The sequence below is a fragment of the Trichechus manatus genome, unplaced genomic scaffold, assembly GCF_000243295.1.
Source record: "Trichechus manatus latirostris isolate Lorelei unplaced genomic scaffold, TriManLat1.0 scaffold00069, whole genome shotgun sequence".
NCBI lineage: Eukaryota > Metazoa > Chordata > Mammalia > Sirenia > Trichechidae > Trichechus > Trichechus manatus.
This window is the reverse complement of record NW_004444005.1, coordinates 9,017,069-9,030,678: the sequence shown is the minus strand read 5'-3', so window position 1 is coordinate 9,030,678 and position 13,610 is coordinate 9,017,069. Positions and strand designations below refer to the sequence as shown.

Genomic DNA, 13,610 nt, shown 5'->3' with positions numbered 1-13,610 from the left:
CCCCACCGCCCCCCTGCACCGGCCTGGCTGCCCAGCCGGCCTTCCCCGCCAGCAGTGTGCCACACAGAACAACCATTTGACTCGTGTTTACTCAAGGAGAGAACAGGATCCTCTCCCTGGGAATTCCTGGGACGTCCATGGAGCTGGAGGGAAGCAAGGAGAAGCTGGCTACCACGGCCTCCCTTCCACCAGGATGGGGAGCCCAGCCTTCTCCAAACAGTAGGTGAGAAGCCTGTGGGGGGCAGAACTTGACTCACGTGCCATGCAGCAGCGGGTCGAAAGGGGAGTGCTGGGCCCCGTACACGTGCTGGATGCTGTGGAGGGAGAGGGGCATACATTAGCTTCTCCTCGGCTTGCCAGGGCTCCCTCTGACTCAGAAACCGCGCGCCCAGTCACCCTCCTGGCTCAGCGGCGACTACCAGCTGCCTTCCCGCCCTCCTGCCCAACCACAGCCCGAGGGCCTGGCCAGGGGACGCCTGCGCCGCCTGCCCACAGCCCACATGCAGGGCACCCATGCTCCACCAAGAACAGGCCTCAGCGCAGGTGGCCGCTGCACCCCACCACCCAGAGCCCTCGGCAGCAAATACAGTGACCAGTGCTTCAGGGCTACTTGGCACCTAGGACAGTCACTGTGGCATTGCTCACAGCCCACGTTTCACCGACATGGACTGAAAACTGACAACGAAATGCCCGTCTGAAAATCCTCATTTAGCACCATCCCTCGGTGGCACAAATGGGTGAGCATTCAACTACCAGCCGAAAGGCTGGCTCTTCAAACCCACCCAGAGGCACCTCAGAAGGAAGACCTGGCTATCTGCTTCCGAAAGGTCCCAGCCTTGAAAACTCTACGGAGCAGTTCTACTCTGCACACACGGGCTGGCCATGAGGCGGAATTGACTCCGCGGCAGCTAATAAAACCATTTTGTCTAAAGAGGGAATACAGAATTACCAGAAGATAAATGTCATTTCTGAAAAAGATTTAATAGCTCTATTACAGCAGTATTATGTTCGTCATAGTAAATTTGGAAAACAGATCAAAACAACCCGTGTGGTCAACGCCGGTGGTCAGCAGAGCAGACCCTAGCCAGCACCCCCTCCCCCTGCCACAGCTCACTTCCTGCCAGGGAGGCCCCATGACCTAGTTCAGGCCAGGGAGAAATGAGTGGAAGTTTCCGCTTTTCCAACAAAAGGAGACAGGCTTTAGCTAGCACCCCTTCTGCCCTTGGCTCCCCCCTTCTCCCTGCCTGGAACGCAGAGCTGAAGTCTAGAGGGACCTCTGCCATCTTGCCCCCGTGAGGTGACACAGGAAATGAAGTCACCCGGGAGGAATGGCAGGAAAAAGACGGAAAAGAGCGCGGGTCTCTGAAGGCTTTTGGAGCTGCCGTTCCAGCCGCGCCCACCTCCCTACTCCCATTTACATCCAATCAGCAAAGCCATTTGTTGAAGCCACTATGGGTCAGATAACCGCATGATACGGTCCGCACGGGAGCCACAGCCGCCGGGACGTGCTGGTGCACAGCCCTGTGGTGTGAGTGTGCACACGTGTGAAGACAGGCACTCGGCTGCTAACTGAGAGTGAGCTGTTCGAACCCACCAGCTGCTCCAGGGGAGAAAGACGGGGCCGTCAGCATCCGGAAAGATGCCCCCTTTGGAAACCCAATGGGGCAGTTCTACTCTGTCCTGGAGGGTCGCTATGAGTCGGAATCGACTCGACAGCAACAGGTTCATTCTTTCCCTGCCAGGAAGACAGTGCAGGACCTGGCGACATTTCGTTCTGTTATACAGAAAGTCCCCATGAGTCGGACCAGACTCGACGGCGTCTGAGAACATTTCCCATGTTATTACTATTCTTCTTGAATTTACTTAAATATATGTATTTACTTCACATGTATTATTTGGTACGACAAAAGAATGTATACAGCCCATGTAAATTAAAAAGCATTAAAATGGGGAAAAAAGTGCATGGGATGTCCCTAGACATTTCCTTGCAACTTCCTGTGAATCCATAATTATTTCAAAAAAAATTTTTTAAATCCTAATAGTTGGACGAGCACCAGTTAACTGCCCATGCCCTGGGCTGTCTCCCTGGACAGCGTCCTCTCTAACCCCACGCTGTCCCACTGTACGGCTGCACCAGAATTTCTTCACCCAATGTTCACTGTGAGACCTTTGATTTGCTCCCACTTGCTTCTGATCAGCTGTAAACCTCCCTGTAGACAGATATTTGCATACAACTAAGATGAGTTCTTAATGATGGATTCCGGGGATGGACGTACGCACTTGTGGAGGGTTTTAACGCACCCTGCCACACCACGCGTTAGGAGAGCGGCACCACTTTCTATCACTACCAGCACATGTGACAGGACATCTTTGCTCATGCGACAGGAGGAAAGTGGTCTCCATGTTGGCACACGCATCTCTCTGATTACTGGGCAGGTTGACCGATTTTAAGCTTTTCTTCTTCATTTGCACTACTTCTGTCTGTAAACTGCCTTTCATGCCCTTTGTCCATTACTCTGACGGGGTGTTGGCCCTTTGCCTGGGCTACACAGAGGGCTCCTTCTGTCATGCAGGAGGTGTAGAAGGCAGAATACCAGCCCCAGAGCCTGGGACTACGTTATCTTACAGGGCAAAAGGGACTCTGCAGGTGTGATTAAGAGCGTTGTTGTTAGGTGCTGTTTCCAACTCATATGTACAGACCCTGAAATAGGAAAACCCCCCAGGATTACCCAGGTGGGCCCAATCTAATCACACATGTCCCTAAAAGCAGAGAACCTTTCCCACCTGTGGCCATTATGGAAGGCCGGTCAGAGACAGGCTGCACTGCTGGCTTTGAAGGTGGAGAAAGGGGGCCCTGAGCCAAGGAACGTGGGCAGCCTCTAGAAACCGGGAAAGGCAAGAAATGTTTGTTCCCCACAAGCCCCTTGGAAGCCCTGCCAAACCCGAACGTTAGCCCAGTGGGACCGTGTCGGACTTCTGACCTACAGAACTGTAAGAGAACTGATCTGTGTTGTTTAAGCCACTAAAGGTTGTGGTAACTTGTTACAGCAGCAACAGAAAATTACTACAGCTTTCCCGGTTTATGGGAGGGTTAGACGATCGCGTCGTTGATCAATCACTCTTTTTCTTTTCCATATGGGTTCTACTTCGGGAGCTAATCTTAGAAAGGCCCACCCCTCCCGAGATTACATAAATATCCAGCTACGTGCCCTGCTCTCGCTTCTAGCATTTCATTTCTTACCCTTAACTTTTCAATCCTTCTGTAAGTTATTTTAGTTTGCTATATACTGTTTAGTGGGGAACTTTGGGAAAAAAAATAGCCAATCATTCCAACGTCGTTTATTAAATAATCTTTTTCCCGCTGGTTTGAGGACACTATCTTTAATATACTTTAAAATATTACATATTGGGTCACTTTTTCAAGTTTCTATTCAGTTTCTATTTAATCTTCCATTCCTGTACCTGCAGCACAATATTTTGGTTATATTAAGTGTATCCTTTCATATCCAAAAATTTTTCCAGCAAAATGTAACAAACATCTGTTGGATACCAACTGTGTGACGAGCATATGATGGGTACTACGGAGACAAAGTTAGCACAATACAGTCCAAACTCTTAAGGACCTTACAATTTACTTTAAAAGCAAAACAATAGACTGGCATGTATAATATTCTATGACAATTCCTATAACAGCACACCACGGGAGTACAGAAACCCAGTCTTGGGGAATCAAGAAGGTTCCTTAAGGAAAAATTACTTAAATGGAAACCATTACTGAACATTTTGATCTAAGATTCTATGGAAGAATCCTGATCAAAAGGGGGGAAATGTAGAACAGAATTTAAAATTCTCATGGAATCCAGACTTTCTGGAGTCATGGAGGCTGGATGAACCCCTGACACTATTGCCCTGAGATAATCTTTAAACCTTAAACCAAAAATACTCCCTGAAGTCTTCCTAAAACCAAACAATAGCTTAGTTTAACTAGTAAAAAACGTATGCCTTAAGCATTATGCTCTTTTAAGAACTATCTATACAGGATCAAAGGGACAACAGCAACTCTAAAAGATTAGATAGGAACCTTATGAGGCAGTGAATGTATGTTAATGAGGAACAGTTCAGAAAGGAGCGTGAGGATGGTTGCATGACTTGAAGAATGTAATCAATGTCACTGAATTGTACCTGTAGAAACGGTTGAATTGGTGTATGCTTTGCTGTGTATATTATCAACAACAATTTAAAAAAAAAAAAAAAAGATGAAAAGGTAGACTAGGGTAGGTAGAAAGTTCCAGGTAAAGAGAATAGCATATATAAGGTCTGAAGGCAAAGGAGAGGGAGAAATAGCTGGGAAAATAAAGGTGGCAGCTAAGTGTGTGTCTTACAATGAGCAGGAACATGTGCCCAAGCGGGCCCTGCACTACAGGACCTGCAACGTTAGAACAGAAAGGGTCCTGGAACCTGCCCACACAGCCCAACGTTAGAACAGGAAGGGTCCTGGAGCCCACCCACACAGCCCAACGTTAGAACAGAAAGGGTCCTGGAGCCCACCCATGCAGCCCCGGCCCTTCGTTTCCCAGGAGTGGACAGAGACCAGAGAAGAGAAGTGAATTCGGAAAGCTTCGTCCCTCAGAGGCTTTGTTATGACTTCTGCTTCCCAAGAAAAGTCACTAAGGAAAATTAAATTATCTCAGTAGAAAATTCTACACTAAACATCTGAACTAATCACTCATTTTTGTTTCTGCATACATCAGGGTTAGTCAGAGACGCTGTCCGACCTGAAAAAGAGACCTGAGACCATGGCTTGGATCCAGCTACCAGCCAGGGGAGACCGGCTCCGTGGCAGGGACCGTCCCAGGTACTGAGGACATGAACTCTGCGTGGCCTGGCCCACAGGGAGGGTGTGGATGTTTGTACCAAAGATATAATCACACAGAAAGGTGAACAAAATGACACTATGCCCACCTACTGCCCTGCATGCCCCCAACTCAGCTGCAACCACCCTCACCAGCCTCCAGATTTATCCACACTCCCGCTTGTTCTTTTCATACGAAATATTGCAAACAATGACAACAGCAGTAAAATCAGAGTCAGCATTCTTCTAAACTCTGAGTGTGTTAACTTGTTTAGTCTTCATAACCCAGTGAGGCAGAGAGGACCGTCCCCATCTTCAAGATGGAGACACTGAAAGATAGAAAGCTAAAGTAGCCTGCCCAAGGTCACACACAGCAGGTTACAAAGCCAGTGAAATGACACGCATGATACAATGAACACTCACACAAACACTGTCCAGCGACTTTGTCCCATTGAGTCCTAACATTCTTTCATACAATACAGTCGAAATCTTCCCCAGTTCTATTCCCCTACCTGCCTGTTGCTGCTGAGAGGTAGCTGTTGTTGCCGTTCTTAGGTGCCCTCAAGTCGGTCTTCAACTCATAGAGACCCCATGTGACCGAGGAGAACTGCCCCAAAGGGTTTTCTTGGCTGTAATCTTTACGGCAACAAATCGTCAAGTCTTTCTCCCACAGAACCACTGCTGGGTCCAAACCACCAACCTTTCAGTCAGCAGCCAAGTACAGAACTGCTGACCGCCAGGGCTCCTTCAGAGCTAACTACTAACCTGATTTTACATTTATAATTCCTATGCAAGTGTCTGCAGTTTTACAGAGGAGTTATGAATCTCTAGGCAGTATATATTATTTTGCATATTTGTAAAGTTTACACACCCCCTACTCATCAAGTTAGGTTCCAAAGACCAGGTCATTACGTGAAATTCACATTATGCAAAAATGCCTTTTTTTTTTTTTGCAGTAACATTCCCCTTTAATAGCCTGGTGGACCTCTGGTGGCAGAGGGGTAGGGTGCTGGGGCCTCAGCTGCACAGGCCCCTTGCCTACCCACCCCAGCGCCCAGAGTAGGGGACGGACAGCACCCAGGTGGGGCCAGACAAGCCAATTCATTTCCCATCACGAAGTGGGCTGGAGGAGGCAGTGCTGACCCTAATCACATGGTGACTAAGCCCCCACCCCCGCAGCTGCCCACACCCCTGCTTCTCCATCCGCCGCCATGGCCGCCTCCAGCTGCTGCCACCACCCACCCAGCTGACCATACCACTCCTGTCCCACCCACCCACTCAGCTGACCATGCCACTCCTCACCCACCCACCCAGCTGACCACACCACTCCCGTCCCACCCACCCACCCAGCTGACCACGCTACTCCTCACCCACCGCACAGCCACCTAGGCTCCTGGAGTTCGGCTTTGGCCTGGTCCGGCTCCTCAGGAGCGCTCAGGTCAACTCAGCTGCTCTCGGGGGTCTGCTCCCTCCTCCCCTCGCCCACTCAGGTCTCCCCAGGCCTGGCTCTCGCTGCAGGCACGGTACTCCCTGCGCGGCTAGACATAAGTACTTAATGCACAAGACAGAGAGCAGATTTTTTACTATTGTCGTAAATGCAAAATGTTGGATGACAAGATAGTCGGTGAGGAGAAGGTATATTACTGTTTTCATTGTGTGTGTATACATATATATACACATACATATACAAACCAAGTAGATTGCCAGGGGCTCCTGGGTAGCACAGTTAAGCTCTCGGCTACTAACCGAAAGCTTGGTACGATGGCTAAAATCAAAAAGATAAATAACAAATGTTGTCAAGAATGCGAAGAAACTGGGACCGTCACGCACTGCTGGTGGAAATGATAAGTGGTGCAGACGTTATGGAAAGCAGTCCAGCAGCCCCTCAAAAGACTAAACAGACCCAGTAATTCCACCGTACCCACTACCGTCGAGTCGATTCCGACTCATAGCGACCCTACAGGACAGAGCAGAACTGCCCCATGAGGTTTCCAAGTAGTGCCTGGTGGATTCGAACTGCTGACCTTCTTGTCAGCAGCTGTAGCTCTCAACCACTGCCACCAGAGTTTCCAGTAATTCCACACGACCCAGTAATGCCACTGATAGGTATATACTAAAGACAAGTGAAAACATATGTCCACACAAAAACTTGTACTCGAACGAGTACATCATTATTCATAATAGCCAAAAAGTGGAAACAACCAAATGTCTACCAACTGACGAACAGACAGACAAAATATGCTGTATCCATACAACGGAATGTTATTTAGCAACAAAAAGGAATGAAGTCCTGATACATGCTACAACATGGATGAACCCTGAAAACATTATACTGAGTGAAAGAAGCCAGACACAAAACTACACCTTAGTGGCTGATTAGGGTGGGCGGAGAAGAGAGCTGAGGTTAACAGCTAAGTGCAGGGATTTGTTTTAAGGTAACAAGCATGTTCTATAATTGACTGCGGTGATGGCTGCACAACCTTGTAAATACACCCGAAACCCCTGAATTGTACACTTAAATGAATTGCGTTGTACGTGAATTATATCTCCATAAAGAGGTTATACTTTTTCTTAAGGCCATACAGCTTCCACCTAGTTTTCTTGGGGACTCTCTCTTGGAACCCAGCCACCATGCTGTGAGGAAGCCCAAGCATTCACACGGAGGGTCCGTGTGAGCATGACAACTAACAGCCCTCACTGAGGCCCCTGTTGCCACTGTCTCACCCGCTAGACAGTGAGTGATCTGAGTCCCAGCTTGGAAGTCTCCCCAGTGACACCCCAGACATCATCCCTACTGTACCCCACCTCGATTCCTGACCCACAGAATCTGTGAGTCTAAGAAGAAAAGGTTGTTATGTGCCCACCCCCCCCCCCAAAAAAAGTAGATGACCTGCTTGGTTCAAGCACAACCTGTCTGCCATGGTCCTTTTTCTGAAATTTTATGGCAGTCTCTCCAACCTTGGTAGAAAATGTACAGGTTTAGCAATCAAAAAGCCTAGGTTCAAGTCTCAGCTCCATCACTTGCTAGCTGGTAAACATGTAACCAAGTAAGTGTTCTGAGCTTTAGCTTCCTGATTCAGGAAGTGGAAATCAAATAGCATATAAAATGAGATAACCACCTGTGATAATAGTTTGAATCCTGCAAAGTCATCTGCAAACAGCATTCACCAATGTTACTAATCTAGGTTAGGTGAACATTCGCATCCTTCCTCTAACGCACCAGTGCGTTCCTATGGCTGGAAACCTGCGGGCACTTTGGTCCACAGACCACTATTTGCATGTCATTTGCACAAAGTCCTGCAGCTTTATCCCATGCCGCAGGCCTTTTCCCTCCCGGTGGAGCAGGAGACTCATTAATTCTTCATGGGCAAACCACTTGTGTTTATTGAGCAGAAAATGTTCCAACAAAGTTCAAGCTAGGGCTAAAAGGAGTTTCATTTTATCTTATTAAAATTGCTTTTTTTCTTTTTTTTTTGGTCTTGCATAGCTAAAGAAAAAAGAGGCCTTAACTAAAGCCATTTTAAGAGTAAATACTAACATACCCACCTAATTTCTGAAAAAAAGTACAATGAAACCCGTGAAAGCCAGAACTCAACGGGATTGCTTTGTTTTTCCGGGTCTCACAAGTTTTTTGCCTTTGACAGGGTGAAGTATTACCACTTTCTATCCTATTAGTGGAAAATATTTGCATTTTCCTTCTCTGACAGGTTTCTGCCTTGCATAGGTTTAACTATTAACCAGTAAACTTTTATAAATTATAGTGCTTTAAAACACTATAGTAGCCCATTCTTTTAAAGAGAACCCTAGTGATCCCGTATGACAAGCAGACACACGTGACAAAATTCCCCTTCTAGGTATACAGCGTGGACAAACCCTAGCAGACGTACACAAGGAGACGGGTTCGGCAATATTTGTAATAATAGAAAGAAAAAAAATGTAAGAAAAATCTAGACATCCATCATGGACTGAAAAATGGATAAACAAGCTGTGGAATATACACATATAATGGGATGCCAACCACAACAAACAGGAATGAACTAGGGCTATATGAATCCTTATAAATAAGTTTCATAAACATTGCATTGAAGAAAAACAGCAACTTGAAGAAACATTGTAAACGGGTGAATTGTATGGTATGTGAATTATATCTCAATAAACATGGTAATGAAAAAAAAGGAAAACAAACCTCTCCTCCCTGACCCCTGCTGAGCCCCAAAAAGGTGAGTACACTAGGGGCCAGGGCTTAATAACCAGGCACACCCATAGCTAAAGTGCTTGGCAGACCAATGTTACTCAATAAAGCTTTAAACAGGTCCAAGACACCTTCACTCTTCCTAGCCTGAAGAGCAACAGTTTGTAACGCTGTTGTCACAAAGCAGAAAACTTCAGTAACCTTACTGTGAAAATGACTGAAATTATATCATCCCCAAACTAAGAAAATGAAAACTTAATGTTATGGATTAAATTGTGTCCCCCAAAAATGTATGTCAACATGATTCCCAGTTTTGTGTGGTTGTCCACCATTCTGTGATCTGATGTGAGTATCCCATGTGTTGTAACTCCTAACCTCTACGATGTTAATGAGGCAGGATTAGAGGTAGTTATGTTAATGAGGCAGGACTCAATCTACAGGATTAGATTGTATCTTGAGTCAATCTCCTTTGAAATATGAAAGAGAATCGAGCAGAGAGAAGACAGATCTCATATCACCAAAAACCAGCAACAGATGTGGAGTGCATCCCTTGGACCCGGGGTTCCTGTGCTGAGAAGCCCAGGTGAAGATTGATGAGAAGGACCTTCCCCCAGAACTGACAGAAAAAGCCTTCCCCTGGAGCTGGTGCCCTGAATTTGGACTTCTAATCTCCTAAACTGTGAGAAAATGAACTTCTGTTTGTTAAAGCCATCCACCTGTGTTATGGCTGTTACAGCAGCACTTGGTACCAGGAATGGGGTGCTGCTCTAACAGATACCTGCAATGTGGAAACAGTTTTGAAACTGTGAATGGATAGCGGCTGGAAAAGTTTTAAAGTGCCTAGTAGTAAAAGCCCAGACTGCCTTGAAGAGACTGTTGGTGGAATTATGAAAGTCAAAGACAATTCTGGTGAGGACTCAGAAGGAAGTGAGAAGAGCTGTAACACCAGAGATAGCGCAGATGGCGAGAAGCAGCAGCAGAGAAATGGCAGCAGCAGAACCAGGAGACTGGTATGACACAGCACCAGAGTTGACCCACGGATCAAGAAAGCTGAGTGTCTTTGCACAAGGCTTCCTGGAGGAGTGGGGTGACTCTGAACACTTATTGGTGGAGCTAGGCATGCCAACCCACGGATCAAGAAAGCTGAGTGTCTTCGGGCAGAAGGTTTCCTGGAGGAGTGGGGTGCCTCTGGGCACTTATCGGTGGAGCTAAAGAGCTTTGGAACACTTGCCTGAGCAGGGCAGACGCTGGGCCAGCCGAAGAGACCCAAGGGGCTGGCCAAGGAACCAGAAAGCAGAAGCTAAAGAGACAAGGAACACAGGAAGCAAAGCTGCCTCAGTCTCAAAGGGTAGGGCCACGACCTCTGGAGTCTCAAAAGGTGGAGTCACCACTCAGATGCACTAGGAGAATGGGGCTGCACAAATGCAAGAAAGCAGAGTTGCTGTCCCAGTGAGCCTGGAAGGTGAAGCTGAAGCCGAGGGCCGAGGGACCTCCACCGGAATCCAGAAAGTGTGGCCAATACCCAGTCTGGAGGGCAGGGCCATTACCTAAATGGTCTCACAGAACAGAGGCTTACTTTTAAGCCTTGAGGGCTAATATAATGTGTTCTGCTGACTTGCTTGGTGCCTGTTATCCCTTCTTTCCCTCCAATTTCTCTCATTTATAATGGATACGTCTAGCTTGTGCCTGTTCCACCACTGTGCTTTGGAAACAGATAACTTGTATTCTAGACTTCACACATGAAGAGGAATTTTTGGAATTCGGACTTGGAGCTGATTTAAGACTTTTGCTATGATATGATGGGGTGAATGTGTTTTACATGTATTAAGAACATGAATTTGGGGGGGCCAAAGGGTGGAATGTTATGGATTAAATTGTAACCCCCAAAAATGTGTGTCAACTGGGCTAGGCCAGATTTCCAGTATTGTGTGATTATCCACCATTTTGTCATCTGATGTGATTTTCCTATGTGTAGTAAATCCTGCCTCTATGATGTTAATGAGGCAGGATTAGAGACAGTTCTGTTAATGAGGCAGGGCTCAATCTACAAGACTAGGTTGTGCCTTAAGTCAATCTCTTTAAAGATATAAAAGAGAGAATCCAGCAGAGAGACAGGGGGACCTCATTACCACCAAGCAAGAAAATCCAGGAGTGCACATCCTTTGGACCCGGGTTTCCTGCACTGAGAAGCTCCTAGTCCAGGGGAAGACTGATGACAAGGGCCTTCCCCCAGAGCCAACTGAGAGAGAAAGCTTTCCCCTGGAGCTGGCCCCCTGAATTCAGACTTCTAGCCTCCTAGACTGCGAGAGAATAAACTTGTTTGTTAAAGCCATTCACTTGTGATATTTCTGTTATAGCAGCACTAGATAAATCTGACACTTAAGAAGGACTCATTTGTTGCCAGCAGTCAGTAGTAGGGACCATTAATTGTGGTTTCAGGACCCAGTTTGGAAACATCCTGAAGATGAAACCAGCAGGCGGCCAGTAAGGACTCTCGGATGAAAGAATGACGAAGGGAACTGATGAGAGGCCAGCGGTTCCAGGCTGGGACACACAGAGGCTCGCGCGTAGGGATGAGGGGAGCTGGACTGGACAGCCACTGCACACAGCAGGCCAGGGCGAGGTGGGCAGAGACACTCCTCCGGGAACTGTGCCGTGAAGACCTGTCTCCCAAACTAGAAATGCCTCCCCCTGCAACAGCCCCTAGAATTCTCAGCAAAGGTCCCCTCTTCAGCACATGGCACAGGACATTCTCTTTAGCTGCCGCCACTGGTTAGGGAACCCAAGAGGACAAAACACAGGGGGGTGTAAAGCTAAGGCTGTTGTCATCATTGTCAGGTGCAATCTAGTCGGTTCCAACTCACAGTGACCTGCACTGCCTGGTCCTGCACCATCCTCACAATCGCTGTTGTGCTTGAGCCCGCTGTAGCAGCCACTGTGTCAATCCATCTCACTGAGGGTCTTCCTCTGACTCTCTACTTTATGAAGCATGATCTAAGGTACAAAGCCAGAACTGGGAGGGGAGCCTACAGGCAAGGTGGGGTTACGGCAGGAGGACAGGCTGGAAACGCTGATCAGACAGGGAAAATGTTGAAAGAACAGACCGGACCCCGAGACCAACACCATCTCTACAGGACTCATCCCAGGGCTAACTGTACAACACGGGCCAAGACGTTTACAAACAAAACAAAACTCATCATCAACCACTGTCTGAGGGTCCACTTTCAGACAGCCAAGTTCTCAAACTTGGTTTTCACCTGGGGATTGCCATGAAGACTGATATCTTTAACTTTCAATAACCATACTCCGTTCTGCTTCTCCATTCAAGTCACCCAGCACACCCTGACTGAGAACCTGCTATGTGCCAGGCCCGATGCTGGTGCCCGAACGTTACAGTGGGACAGTCACAGTTCCTGCCCTCAGACAGCGTCCATGATGGTAGGTAGTTCATTAGGATACAGGTAAGTGCTGAGCATGGGGTGTAATGGCTGGGAATTGACCGCGTCTCCTGCTTGGAAGGCAAGAATTTCTACCACTGAACCAAGGTTTGTACATTGCTGTGAGGCTGACCAGGTTTCAGAGGAGCTTCCAGATGAAGACAGACTTGGAAGAAGGGCCTGGTGATCTACTTCTGAAAATCAGCCAGTGAAAACCCTATGGATCACAACAGTCTGATCCAGAACCGATCATGGGATGGCGCAGGCCCAGGAAGCGTTTTATTCCATTGTGCATGGGGTCACTAGGAGTCAGAGACCAACTCAACCCCAGCCAACAACAGCTGCTGAGCTGACAACAGAGGTGGAAATGAAAATAAAGCAACAAGTCAAACATTAAGAAGGAAGGGGTAATTAGAGTTCAACACGGCAGGGCTGCTGGGTTTGAGAGTAAGAAGGTGATTCTCTCCTGTATATCCTGCCACCCTTCTTTCTGGTTTCAATCTGGAGCCTCTACACCCAGGTGGAGTCCCCGGACGGCACAAATGGTTAAGCACTCGACTACCAGCCAAAAGGCTGGCGATTCAAGTCCACCCAGAGGTGCCTCAGAAGACAGGCCTGGCGATCTGCTTCCTAAGAGCACAGCCTTGAAAACCTTATGAAGCAGTTCTACTCTGCACACGTGGGGTTGCCATGAGTCAGAATCAACTCAACAGCACCTAAGAGTAGCACCCAGGTGCTGGCTCTGAAAACAAAACTGGTGGTACAAGACCAGAACATCTTTCTGTTTTTATTTGTTTGTTCATTTGTTTTTTTAAAGTAAAGGTTAAACAGCAGTGAGGAAAAAAGCAACAGGAGAAATCACGGACGGTGTGAGGAAATAAACGTGTGGAAAAGAAAGAACTCCAGCTGCAGGTCTGAGCGTGATAAAGTAAGTGAAAAATTCTACCACCACATCTACAATGAAGTGCTTCCTTGTGTTTCAGACAGACAAAGTAACAGGTATGTCACCTAGTCAGACAGATGAAATAACAGGCACGTCACCAAGTCAGACAGATGAAGTAAACAGGCACGTCACCTAGTCAGACAGACCAAGTAACAGGCACGTCACCGAGTCAGACAGATGAAGTAA

At 47.5% G+C, this 13,610-nt stretch overlaps 1 protein-coding gene across 2 annotated transcripts in view; it reads right to left on the bottom strand.

Annotated features, from left to right (window-relative positions):
• Nucleotides 1-13,610, bottom strand: part of TBC1D22A (TBC1 domain family member 22A) — a 430,744-nt gene that overhangs the window by 395,202 nt on the left and 21,932 nt on the right. For both annotated transcript variants that reach the window (XM_004380015.3, XM_023734625.1), the window contains exon 2: nucleotides 258-314. In XM_004380015.3, the coding sequence (XP_004380072.1) occupies nucleotides 258-314 (57 nt within the window). The remainder of the gene's footprint in view (nucleotides 1-257; nucleotides 315-13,610) is intronic.